A 14262-nucleotide genomic window follows, 5' to 3' on the forward strand; every position below is an offset into this window, starting at 1 on the left:
AAATTATAATCCATAAACTTTATTAAAGATAAACTTGACTGAGATCAATAGAGTGTGATAAAAAATATCCAGAAGAATAAAATTTAGCCTATTATTGAGAGCGATATAATACTAGGAACAAGTATTGATTCATTTTTCAACTTTCCGAAAAAAAATCTTAGATATATTTATGAATAGGAAAGTGAGGCGAATCTGTAAACAAGCATGGCGGCTAAATTTTCATATCTGAAATAATTTTTAACTTTTGACCGATTTCCCGTTGCTTCGTCTGAAATTCTTGAAGATATATAATCCAGCTTGTTCCATGAACTCAAAAAGGATGCAGTGGAACTATAAAATAGCCTAAGTACGAAACAAATTTACGTTTTTTTTGTGAAAATATTGTTCTGCAATATTTCTGAAAGTGTGAAATTTTACTGAAAAGAGCTAACGAATCTACAGTTGTCGTATTCAAATTGACGTCCTGCATATGAAGATAAAATCAATTTTCACTTTTATAGGTGAAAGAATTGAAATTAATACATTTTGAACTGCTGAAGGCTAAGTTACAGCGGTCAGGCCAATTTGTTTCGGAAGTGTGTATTCTTGCAGGTCTGAGGCTATTCGTACGACTCTCCCATATCAATAGTAAAATAGCCCGCAGGTGGCTATTCGAAAGGCAGTTTTTATTACATTGTACTGTTTAGAGTCATTCAACTGATATATTCAGGGTTTTCGGAAACGCCGAAATCGGCGTCCCTTTATGCATAACAAAGAAGTATAAAATACACAGAATAGCAGCTAGCTGTAATCTCGCGTGAGCTCGTGTCAGAGCATGATTCGGCGTTATCTTACTAAAAACAAACATCGGCGAGCATGGAGTTACAATTTGTACCTTTAAAACTACATTTAAAATACATGTTAGCTTCTAAAACAAAATTAGTTAAATTTGAAATGGTCTTAAGACACGAAGTACACATGTTTTTTTTGCCATCGAAAGAAGCGTGGTCATACAGTGATAATTATTTTACCGATGAATAATTGCTTTCGCATACAAAATGGCGCGTGGAGAAAGCGCCACTTCCGTTAAACGAGATCTCGATTTTTTGTCACGGGAGGTTGGCGAGATTTGCTCTATATGCCTTTCAAGTTGCCAATCTATTTATTTTTATAGCTCTTTGTGCATAATTGGTCCTGGTATACGCGTGTTTAATGAAGCTTGAGAGTCCCCGGATGCGTGTTTCTACCGATGATAAGCAAGTAACTCCGCCCACATATATTGCTCTCGAGTCAAACCTTGTGTATTCGTAGGTGCTAGTAATCAATTAAATTATGATTTTAAAGCTTGTGTCTCACTGTAGAAACACGCATCCGGGGACTCTCAAGCTTTATTAAACACGTGTATACAGGGAACAATTATGTGTACAGAGACGCCGATTTCGGCATTTCCGAGAACCCTGTGAAAGTTGATAAGGAGGTTGGTCATCTCCAACAAATGACCCCTATTGATTTTGAGATCAGTAGGTCAAAGGTAAAGGTCACAGTGACCAGGAACAGTAAAACGGTTTCTGGACGATAACTCAAGAACGCTTGTGCCTAGGAGCAGGAAAATTGATTGGGAGGTTGGTCATAACCAGCAGATGATCCCTATTGAATTTGAGGTCATTAAATCAAAGTTCAAGGTCACATTGGCCAGGAACAATTAAACGGTTTCAGGACGATAACTGAAGAATGTTTGGGCCAAGGATCATGAAAGTTGATTGAGAGGTTAATCATGACCAACAGATGACCCCTATTGATTTTGAGGTCAATAGGTCAAAAGTCAAGATTACAGTGACCCGGAACAGTTAAAACATTTCCGGACGATTGCTTGAGAACACTATGGCCTAGGATCATGAAACTTGATATGAGGATTTTCATGACCAGTAGATGACCCCTATAGATTTTGAGGTCAGTAGGCCAAAGGTCAAGGTCACATTGACCCGGAACAGTTAAACACTTTCCAGACGATAACTTCAGAATGCTTGGGCCTAGGATCACGAAATTTAATAGCCTTAGGGAGGTTGATTATAACCAGCAGATGACCCCTGTTGAATTTGAGGTCAATAGGTCAAAGGTCAAGGTCACATTGAACCAGAACAGTGGAACTTTTGTTTACAATGAGCAAATAGGTTCTGTTTCTTGTGCAGTTACTGAATGTATCAAGGGGGGCATTTCGTGTTCTACGAGCACTTGTTATATTTTTTAATAGATTAATTAATTCATCAGTTGCAAAACAAATTATAAATCAAAAAGAATGCCTGCATACCTTAATAAGTTACTTATTATACCTTAAATGTCCTCTTTCTTACTTTTCATATTATTTTTTTAATGTGATAAATTGTACATAAGTTATTCAACATAATAATCATAAAGGCATCGTAATCACATACTGTTGCAGGTTTTTAACTTACCAAAAGGTGCATGCTAAAAATTGTCAAATAACTGGTACTATGGGGATCTGGTAAGCAGGAAGAAAGTTCAGAACAGCTTAACTAAATTTTACATATATGTATACAGTATGTTTAATCAGATAACAAAAATAATCGGCTTGACTGTCCAGGCATGATGGTCATGTGAATAACGAAAATCATCAGCACGACTGACAAGCGGATAAGGAAATAATCAGCAGGACAGTCATGTGGATAAAGAAAATTATTCAGCATGACCATTGTAGCGATAGCCTTGGCCAATTATTTTGTTGTCCATACAACTAAAAATACATGTGTAAAGTTTAGTTTAGCTGTTCTGAAGTTTTTTCCAGCTTATCAGATCCCCATTATAGTACCGATCATTTGACCACCTTTTGGTAAGTTAACAACCTTTAAGAAGACAGCATGTGATTACAATGCCTGTTATTATTATGATAAATAATTCCTGTATGATTTATTGATTTATTGAATTAAAAAGGTATTATAAAAAGGAAGAAACAGGACTTTTAAGGTACAGTAAAGACTGCTTTAGCGACCTCTTGCCTTCAGCGACTTTCTGTCTACAACAACCTTTTTATTTCCCCGATGCATTTCACATTAAAGATGGCTTGTTTTAAGCGACTCCTTGTCCGATGTGTACAACAATGGTTTCTTTGCCCCGAACCTTTGACTTCGAACCTTTATAACAACTTTTTGACCCACTCTCTCGAAGAGGAAAACTTCTCCAGTACAAATCACGGAGTGTGGTCCTCGATCTTAATAACTGCTTCACCGTCTTATTATTATTGTACCAGATTTATATAGCGGCCTTTTCATGTTAAACACTTTCAAAGGCGCTTTACATATAGCAAACGCAGCCACGCAGGGCGTGCAATTCATCCTCTACTAGTACAGACACAGAGGGATCTGACCAGAGGGACAAAGTGAGATAAAGCCCCAAGAACAGACAGAGAGAATATAGAGAGATACAGGCTTGTCCAGCTAACTTAGCCTAGCTCTTTGCGAAAAGACAGTCTGGTTCTTTAACGTGCCCGGTGTATAGCACCAATACACGCGAAGCCATCTTTCCTGGGAAGAACCAGTACAGGCCTCTTAGTCAGGTGGGAGACACTCAAGAGCATCTCAGAAATGTCCAGTTCCTGGACCGGGATTCGAACCCCTGACTGCTGGATTGGCAGTGAAGCATGTTACCACTAGACCACTGGTCTTATCAATGAAAATAAAGTAAAGCAGACTGAAAGGTCATTTAAAATATTCCATGGTTTAACAGAGTGTTTAAAGGTCCTTAATAAAATGCTACATGTGCTATTTGCCTTAAACCAAGACCTCTCCTAGTCGGATTGTGTATAGAGACTCCCTGTATACAATGACCTTTTGAAGTTCTCCGAAGGTTGGTCACTGTAGACAGTCTGTACTGTATAATGATTTAGCGGTACGTATGAAAATATGCAGGTATAAGCTTTATTAATTCTGCAGTTAATGAATTAATTTAATGACTTTTAAGGTATAATGGTTTACTTATGAAAATATGCAGGTATAAGATTTATTAATTCTGCAATTAGTGAATTAATTTAATGAAAAAAAAAAAAGGTCTGTACTGTTATCATTTGTAGCGGTTATGTTTTAATATCTATGAATGTCAGTTGGTAGAATATCTACAACTACCAACATGATGCTTATACCGGTATAGACTTTGAACACGCCAAATATAGAAACACTGCCGAAACATCCGTTATGCAGATAAGGATACTGATGAACACAACTGTTGTGTGAATAGAAAAATAATTGGCATGACTGTTCTCCCGATAGACACTTCCTTTGTTGTATAGATTTTGGACATTGTTAAATTAAATGTTAGTCTGACTTCTCTATGTTAACAGATGCCATTTTATGGGAAGTCTAGTTGTTAAGGAACCGGAGTTCTAGCGTACATTCTAGCAATCTGGTAAGTTAACTGGATGCTTAGTATTTGCTATAGGTGTTTTCTAAGCATCAGGTTATAATAAGGCTTGACAAATCCACTCATAAATATAAGTATAAAATAGCTCAGGGCAAGTAAAACTTGCAGTAGTACTTGTCCTGAAGGATATGTGTGATTTTTGACCCAAAATGGAGCTATACAGAAGCCATATAGCTGAATTATAAAACAAGAAAGATGATATAATGTTTCTGTTGCCTTCTGTTTTGTGCTGCATAATGATGGATGGCATTAGCTAGACTGTCAATAGATCTGTATGTACCATTTTCAACAGAGTTTAAAATACACTGTCTATAAATATTGTTTTTCCATTGAGAATTGCAGGACGAGCAATATATTTTAGCACAGTAAGTTTAAGGAACTGCTTAATGAATGTTCATGAAACTTTGCCAGAAGGAAGTTGAAAAGGTCAAGATCCTCCTCAGGTGAGCAAGTTAGGCCAAATTGGGCTTCATATATGAAGATGTATGCTATAAGTGCCTTAATGCAGTTTTTTGAAAACTTGTTTTATACATTTCAGGAAAGATGAGTGATGGTGGGCCCCCTCCAGGGATGTCATTCCCGCAGAAGGTTCACACAGAAGATGAGGACTTTGTCATTGAGCTTGATGAAAACCACATGGCTGGTTCTCATGATAGCTATGGCATGGATGATCGATCAAGATGTAAGCGTCGAAAAAGATGTGGTCAGTGTGGTCCGTGTCAGGTTAAAGAGAACTGTATGAAATGTCATTTTTGTATCCGCAAAGATGTGCTCAAGCAGACATGCATTTATCGGAAATGTGTATATTTGAGGTCAAAACCAAAACCATACAGTCGTCCTCATCAGAGTCCACAGGGTCGAGTATCGCCGCCAAGGGATATGGTTCAATCTCCTCCAGGAGTCAGATCGCCACCAAATGCCCAGACTCATCCAGGCATGCCTTTCCCAGACACTGGAATCCATATGCCAGAACCGCGTCCGGAAAACCACCCGTTCTTCCCAGCACAACTACCTCAGCAGTCCACAGTGACCGCACAGCAAAATAATGGATATGTCTCTCCGCCCAATCCTATGATGGATAACAGAACACCTTCATTACCAAATCATACTGCTGGTTCTTCTATGAATATGCAGATGAGTGCTAGCCCTCATGTTCCGAATAATGCCATTTCTCCACCTGTTCAGAAAATGCAGGATGCAACTTCCCCTGTTGCACCTCAACCTGTAAATAGTCCAATGGCAGCAATACCTGGCATTCCTACACCCGTTTCATCTTGTTCTAGTATTACCCCTCATATCCCATCCATGCCTCATATGGGGTCCCATGTTCCTCCGGTATTTTCACCACCATCAATGTCAAGTGGCTCTCTTACTAATATTCCCACTATTCCTACACTACCCAGTGTGCCTGGTATTGGTGAAAGAACAGTAAATGAATTCAGGCCCCCTGACCAGTTCCAATTGACTCCACATCATCCACACCCTCATTATCCCCCAGTTCATCCTCATCCACACATGCCACCTAGGGATACAGGTTTATTTGGAGACCCATCAAGGGTACCTCATATGAACTTTAATACATCAAATCACATGGATTCATTGGCGCGTGGACCAAATGACTCATCATGCATGTATCATCCTGGATTGCCATATTCAGTGCCTGGACATTATCAACCAAGTGGGCATTCATTTATACCAGGTGCTGCTGAAATGAATCCGTTCCGTTCTAATTTTCTGAACTCATTTCCACCTGGATATTCGTATCCTCCGGACAGATACAGGGATGGATTTGGATCATTGCCTTTTTCTAGGTTAGGAATGTCATCATCAGCGACATTTCCTCAATATCCAGGTCAAGGCCATGGATATGGCATGGGAAACTCTTTTTCTCAACAATATTACAATTCTCAGCACGGGTGTCCAAAAAACGGCTCACGCCCTCCTGTTTCACCCAGCACTGACGATGTGAAGGTGTTACAGGCAGGGTATAAAATTAATGAAAATATTCCTAAGTCAAAAGTGTCAGAAATGGGCAGCCCAAACTCGAAAGTGTCAGATTTGTGTAGTCCTAAATCAGGCGTGGAGGAAAATATTCGAGAGAGGAGAAATTCAGGGAGAATGAGCAGTGATATTCATCCGGCATTTTCTGATGTCATTCATCAAAGGTCAAGGTCAAGTCTTTGTGATCTATCACCAAGAATGGATCATTTACGGGCATGGAGTGAATTTTATCTGAATAAAACATTTGGAAGGCCAGACATCTTTCCTCCTCACAGTTCAAAGCCTCAAGGAAAAAATGAAAATGTCTTACCGCAGAATTTAAGGTCACCTTTATGGGAACCATGGAAAATGCCACCATGGTACAGTCCAAGGAGGGACGATGTCCGAAGTCGTGCTAGTACAAGCACACTGTCCTCTGATTTTGAATGTGAAGTAATAAGTATAGATGATCATCAAATGAATGCGCTGATAAGATCTGACGGTTGTAATAGTATCGAGATAGAGTTTGATAACAGCTCCTTGTGTTCAAACGAGGACTCACCGAGAAAACACTTGTCAACAAATTCTAGAATGAGTGATTTTGCATCACCTATGAAAAATAACTTTTTTCAACCTATTGAAAAATTACTAATAAGTGAACCTAGATCTCTTATGTCTCCATGGCAAGATGATAGTCCAGCTGTGTCTGAATCAGGTGGAAATTCTCTTTGTAATGAAAGCTTGAATAAAATCTCAAAGCAGACTGTTAAAGGGGACACAATTGAGAAAACCTCATCTCCAAAACTAGGTAAAAGGTCCAAAATGTTTATAAAAGGGTCCGTTTGTATCCGACAAGAGCTTGGAGATGAAGGAACTATGCAGCTTGAACTGCCAGGCCACAAGGTAACAGTTGAAGACACTGTTCTAGGGGAGGAAATGTTAAAGGAGTGTAGTAATGTTGAAGAATTGAAGGAGTTCATTAAAAGTAACCACAGTGTTCAGGTGAATAAGCTTACAGATACAGACTTTGTTTAAGGCAGCTCTGTGTTGTATATAGTAAAAAAGGTGTAAGTTGATAACACATATGTATTTCAGTGAATATTTTTTATCCTGATCGCAATAGATTTTATATCATATTGTTTGCTTAGCTTACATATAATATGATAACGTTGTTATAATCTTAAATAGTATTTCTGTTCTTGTTTTTTTTTTTTTTTTTTTGCCCGATAAAAGACCCATTCATATTCTTTTATAAGGTGTTAGGGTGCTCCAGAGCCTTAATGAATTTGTTAATGGATGAACCCAAGCACCTTATAAACTGTATGTACTACTTTGTCAATCCTCATAATTCAAAGCACTAAAAGCAGGTATATTTTATTAAATACTATCGCAGGTTTAACATTGAACAGCAGGACTCTTTTTACATAGCTGGAAAATTAATAGAGAAGTGGTATATTAGACATCGTTGCATTGTCTGACTTAATTAATATACTTGTTTCTTCAGTAATTACATACATTAAAGATATCTTCTTATTAAAGTTATTTCCTTTAAAGAAACCTACAAAAAGTAATGTGCAAGATATTCAAATGAAATCTGCCATGTTTTACAAAATACATGATCTGTGAATGGGTTTTGACATTACAATTTTATATTAAGTATGATAATATTGGTAGAAAATCTAAATTTTACGGATTTTGTGTTGTAGAATCTGTTTACAGTTCTACATATTTTAAAAAATAACATGTAATAAGGTTAAAGAGCTTAAGATAAAGTTGAAAACTCAGGACTTTAGCCTCTGGTGAAGTTTTATGTTGATTTTACAGTGATCATTATTAAACTAAAGTCTCAGTATTATAATATTTTACAAAACAGTCTTTGTCTTGAATTTTAGCTTTGATGACTTACATAAGTCCACTGCAACTGCACAGGCAAACTTTGCTGCTAAAAGTAAAAAATATTAAATTTTGAAACCATTGTGCAACAATCATGAAGCTGGTTTGTAGTTTCTTTCGAATTTGCTTTTTTTTCTAGTGTTTAGTGGGTGGCATCCACAGTTGAATGGATAATGTCACTGACTGAATCACTTGCCTATCACTGATCTCGGTTGTAGACTTTGCTTTGGGTGTAAAGTTCTTCATGTGACATTGTTAGGAAACCACCCAGCTTGATTGCTTAAGGTCTGTGACTCTATCCAGGTGCTTGCCCTTGCCTGAAAGAATGCCTGGAGGGGCATCTGGGACCATCTGTCACCATCAGAAGTTGAATAAATCGCCATACGACCATATTGTATCCATATGACTTCTTAAACTATCATAGGAATTTTACTTTGTTGAAAGCTAATTTAAGTCGCAGATATGTATGTAGATAACTGACCAGGTTTACAGGAAAGCCTTCTGTCTGGTATAAGTGGTGAGGAGCCTGATTTTTCTGAACAAATTTTAGATGTACCAGAATGGACTTTGTTGGTTCATTTAGTAGGTCCTTTGTGAATAGATCCAAGAATTTTTAGCCAGTAGAACATGTCTCTCATTTATATACAACCTGTTTTGAATTCAGATGCGGCTTAATCCAGTCATGTTATTTAAATGCTTGTAGATGAAAATTTCAGAAGTTCTGAGTATATGTACTGTTGTATTTCTGAATATAGAATGAAATCTTGTTGAAATTGGACAAAATGTTAGTGATTTTTGTGCTTTGCCCCGATCAAGTTTTAAATCTTTATTGTTTTTAGACACTGTGAAGTGTTGCATTTATTATTGCATATTTTGTTATTAGTCTATCATTATTTACTATTTGTACACATTGTACATTCATTATTTACTACATGTATTACATTGCTATTTGTTATTGTGATGTCTGTTGTAAACTTCATGTTTTATGAACATATCTGTTTGTTTAAAGCCACTTTTTACAATTGTCCAATCTTTATGACTGAGGGAACATGCGAGCTTCAGGTTAGATAGTCAAAATATATATATAATTGCATTACTGGGAAACAATTGAGAAATGGAAGCTAGGTTCGTAGTATATCTCCATCCGATTAGTTTAGTTATTGGAGCAGAAGGCTGTGTGAAAATTTTAAATAAAGATATAAAATGTTGAAAAGATTGTTAACACATAATAGAAAATGCTTTTATATAAATGGTACATTTGCTTATTGAATAGAAAACATTGTTAAAAAAAAAAGAAATTTATACAATTAAAATTTGTACAAACACATCAGGTGGCCTGCCTGATTTATATTTCTGTATTGTCAGTGAAACACCTGCGGGGGAACAGTTTAGTACTTTGCAAAATACAGAAACACCTGTTTGATAAATGGCAGCCATTAAATAATAGAAATACTATTGACCCTGAAAGTATTTTGAGTGTGAATTGGTTTTCTTGCTTAAAGCATTTGAATTACATAATAGGTATGTTGATACACTAGCCTGAAGCACATAATGTTTTCCTTAGTCTTGCAGATATTGTTTCATATTTGTGTGTTTTAAATTAGTGCTTTAGTGGAGTATCTAGTCAAAAGGAAAAGTGTTGTATTTCTTTCAGAATGATTTACATACTACAAAGAATCTCACTATATTTTCTTTACCTTATTCAGTGGAACCTTTCTATACTAGGGGAAATGCTCCAAATTAAACATTGCCTTGGTCTGTATAATGATGTAACAAGCAAGAAACCTTCAAAATTAAATTTATGTTTTGGTCCTATGTAACTTGGTTTAGAGGTGTTCTAGTGTACTCTTAGCATGGATATATACAGGTTTCAAAAATTCAGTTTGCATAATGATATACTGTTAAAATCTTTCTCATTAGGGTACTACTTTATTTTATTCTGTTTAAATCCGTCAGTATTTGTTTTTTTTTCAAACTTCCAACAAAAAAAAGGAATTCATGTTGTCTCCATTAAGTAGCCATTGAAAAGCATAAAATTTCATTCTAGTGAAATTCTTGGCATTTTTTTTTCAGTTTTTGATAGACAAAAAGATCTTTTTTGACAGAAGATTGAGATTTCAAGATATATATGTGCTTGCATATGTCAGAATTTCAAGGAAATGTTAATAAGTGTCCGTTGAAAATTTGATGGGAGTTGTTCCCTTCGTGTATATATACACGTCTAGGACATCAGGATTTTGTTTACCATATTGAATATTTTTAGCTATTTTGTGTGAAAATTGCAATGTTCTTAGTGTTGACATCACTTGATGTATTGTCCGAAATTATGTTTTCCTATACCTATAGAAGTATGAAAAGTCAAACTATCTTTTCTTGAAATTTCACCACAAGCAAGGTCTAACTGGTAGTGTCAAACTCTAGTTTAATATTTTTTACTCTGGCATGAACATTTATAAATTTTAAATTTCCATTTGTGTACGAAAGAATGTCAGTCTTTAAATCACAACATTTCATACAGTTGTGTACTCTTTCAAAAAACCTTACATGTATTATTTCATTATGATCTGAAAATGGATGATTTTTAGGCTTTTTATTTGACAAATATTGTATAATACTACACTTCTGTATATATAAACTTGCATGGAATGTAGTTTCTAGTGCATGTTTGTACATATGAAATGTGTCTTAGTTTATTTTTTGTCTATGTTTTGTCTGATGAAGTTGTAAATACATGGTTTGTCAGTACATAACAAGCTGTAAATTTTCCTAGAGGAACTTTTTTCTTCATTTTTTTTTTTTAATTTCAGTTAATATGTAAGGTGGCTGAAATACTGATAATTAGCCTTTATTTTATCCAGGTATTGTTGAAAATTAGTTGCAGTAGAACCTATAGCTGTTTAAACAAATGTCTTGTTAAAAGTAACTGTTGAGAAATTATTATATTGTAAAATCAGATATATTCACTAGACTAAAAGTTTACTTTATTTATGCCGCCCTTTGAAGAAGAGGGGGTATATTATTTTTCACAGTGTCCCTAACTTTTGTCTGTTAGCTGGTTGATAGACCATTTGGTTTCTGATCAATAAGTAGAGAATGCTTTGTCTCCCAATTGTCAAACTTCTTGGAAAGATTGACTTTGGTCAATAGATGACCCCTTTTTTTAGGGGTCATTAAGTCAATGTACAGGGTCACAGTGACCTTGAGACTGAATGCAGTTTTAGCTCGATACAAAAGAATGCTTTGACCAGCAGTCATCAAACTTCATACTTGGGATGATTTCTTGTGGTTAATAGATGGCTCCAATTGTTTTGATAGTCAATTGGTCAAAGGTCAAGGTCATAGTGAAATTGAGATCGAAAAACAGGTTCAGTTCAATACCTTAAAAATGTTTTTCCCATTAGTGGTCAAACTTCATAGGATGATAGTCTGTGGTCAGTGGATAACCCTTATTGTTTTCGGCTCAGGAGGTCAAAGGTCAAGGCCACAGTGACCGCTAGATCAAGAACGGTTTCCACTTAATAATTGAAGAATGCTTTGGCCTACAGTCAATGATTGCTTGTGGTCAGTAGTTGACCCCTATTGTTTGGATGGTCACTAGGCCAAAGGTCAAAAAGTTATTTTGTCAAAAATCAAGGACACACCAATCGAAATTGCAAACATGCTTCTAATAGGCCATCAGTCATTGTCTTTCCTTCTAATCCTATCCATACAGATGTAATAAATGTTTATATAACTATATGTACATTTATTGTGGAATAAATATGTTCAAAGTAATAGGCCATCAACGTGTGCATATGTGATTTACAGCTCTTGTTAAAATTTGAATTTATTTATATGGTATAACATTCGCACTATATGGGCCAACTTTTCAGACATACATGTCTGTTTATTCTAAACCTGTATTCTTCCATTGAATGATTCATATTTGTATTTTGCAACCATAGAGTATAGTTCTTTATCAGATAGAACTTGTTGCATGTTGAATTTCAAATCTCCATGTTGATTAAATGACAGACAAAAGTAAAGGCAGGAAATTTGAATTTCAAATCTCCATGTTAATTAAATGACAGACAAAAGTATCGGCAGGAAATTCAACATGAGTAAATGTTTGAAGCAATTTTTAGGATATGTTTATATAGATGAAATTGTTTCCATCTGCATTGCTTTTCTTTTTTACTGGGAAAAATATGCTTAATATAAAGGGATAATATTACATTGTCCTGCACAATTTGGGATGTATTTGGACTCATAATCATAAAAAAAGATATTGTACTTTCCTATTGCAGCCTGCGCTTAGCTCATTGGGGGAGTGCAAATCTATGGATCGGGGGGTCGTGAGTTCCATCCCCGGGCAGAGCATATGTTCTCCGTGACGATTTGATAAAAGACATTGTATCTGAAATCATTCGTCCTCCGCCTCTGATTCATGTGGGGAAGTTGGCAGTTACTTGTGGAGAACAGGTTTGTATTAGTGCAGAATCCAGGAACACTGGTTCCGTTAACTTCCCCCTGTTACATAACTGAAATACTGTTGAAAATCGGCATTAAACCCAAAACAAACGAAAAAAACTTTCCTATCAGCCTGTTCACTATTTTTAGCTCACCTGTCACATAGTGACAAGGTGAGCTTTTGTGATCACGCAGCGTCCGTTGTCCGTCGTCAGTGCGTGCGTCCGTAAACTTTTGCTTGTGACCACTCTAGAGGTCACATTTTTTATCGGATCTTTATGAAAGTTGGTCAGAATGTTCATCTTGATGATATCTAGGTCAAGTTCAAAACTGGGTCACATGCCATCAAAAACTAGGTCAGTAGGTCTAAAAATAGAAAAACCTTGTGACCTCTCTAGAGGCCATATATTTCACAAGATCTTCATGAAAATTGGTCAGAATGTTCACCTTGATGATATCTAGGTCAAGTTCGAAATTGGGTCACCTGCCTTCAAAAACTAGGTCAGTAGGTCTAAAAATAGAAAAACCTTGTGACCTCTCTAGAGGCCATATATTTCATAAGATCTTCATGAAATTGGTCAGAACGTTCACCTTGATGATATCTAGGTCAAGTTCGAAACTGGGTCACGTGCCATCAAAAACTAGGTCAGTAGGTCAAATAATAGAAAAACCTTGTGACCTCTCTAAAGGCCATATTTTTCATGGGATCTGTATGAAAGTTGGTCTGAATGTTCATCTTGATGATATCTAGGTCAAGTTCGAAACTGGGTCACGTGCGGTCAAAAACTAGGTCAGTAGTTCTGAAAATAGAAAAACCTTGTGACCTCTCTAAGAGGCCATATATTTCATGAGATCTTCATGAAAATTGGTCAGAATGTTCATCTTGATGATATATAGGTCAAGTTTGAAAGTGGATCACGTGCCCTTAAAAACTAGGTCAGTAGGTCAAATAATAGAAAAACCTTGTGACCTCACTAGAGGCCATATTTTTCATGGGATCTGTATGAAAGTTGGTGTTCATCTTGATGATATCTAGGTCAAGTTCGGAAATGAGTCACGTGCCATCAAAAACTAGGTCAGTAGGTCAGATAATAGAAAAACCCTTTTGACCTCTCTAAAGGCCATATTTTTCATGGGATCTGTATGAAAGTTGGTCTGAATGTTCATCTTGATGATATCTAGGTCAAGTTCGAAACAGGGTCATGTGCGGTCAAAAACAAGGTCAATAGGTCTAAAAATAGAAAACCCTTTTGACCTCTCTAGAGGCCATACTTGTGAATGGATCTCCATAAAAATTTGGGCAGAATGTTCATCTTGATGATATCTAGGTCAAGTTCGAAAGTGGGTCACGTGCCTTCAAAAGTAGGTCAGTAGGTGAAATTATGAAAAAAACGTTGTGACCTCTCTAGAGGCCATACCCTTGAATGGATCTTCATGAAAATTGATCAGAATGTTCACTTGATGAATATCTAGGTCAAGTTTGAACTGGGTCACGTGCCATAAAAAAACTAGGTCAGTAGGTCAATATAA

General features: G+C 36.3%; 1 protein-coding gene across 1 annotated transcript; it reads left to right on the forward strand.

Annotated features, from left to right (window-relative positions):
• The first annotated feature begins 158 nt into the window (after positions 1-158).
• On the forward strand, positions 159-13991 carry LOC123536031 (cuticle collagen bli-1-like). Its single transcript, XM_045318808.2, has 2 exons — positions 159-346; positions 4949-13991. The coding sequence occupies exon 2, from the start codon at positions 4954-4956 to the stop codon at positions 7423-7425; it is 2472 nt and encodes an 823-aa protein (XP_045174743.2). The 5' UTR covers positions 159-346; positions 4949-4953; the 3' UTR covers positions 7426-13991.
• Positions 13992-14262: the final 271 nt, after the last annotated feature.

Source organism: Mercenaria mercenaria, chromosome 17 (genome assembly GCF_021730395.1).
Source record: "Mercenaria mercenaria strain notata chromosome 17, MADL_Memer_1, whole genome shotgun sequence".
In the NCBI taxonomy this organism is placed as follows: domain Eukaryota; kingdom Metazoa; phylum Mollusca; class Bivalvia; order Venerida; family Veneridae; genus Mercenaria; species Mercenaria mercenaria.

Coding starts and splice junctions, on each gene's coding strand:
- LOC123536031 (XM_045318808.2), top strand. CDS start 4,954: ATGAGTGATGGTGGGCCCCCTCCAGGGATGTCATTCCCGCAGAAGGTT.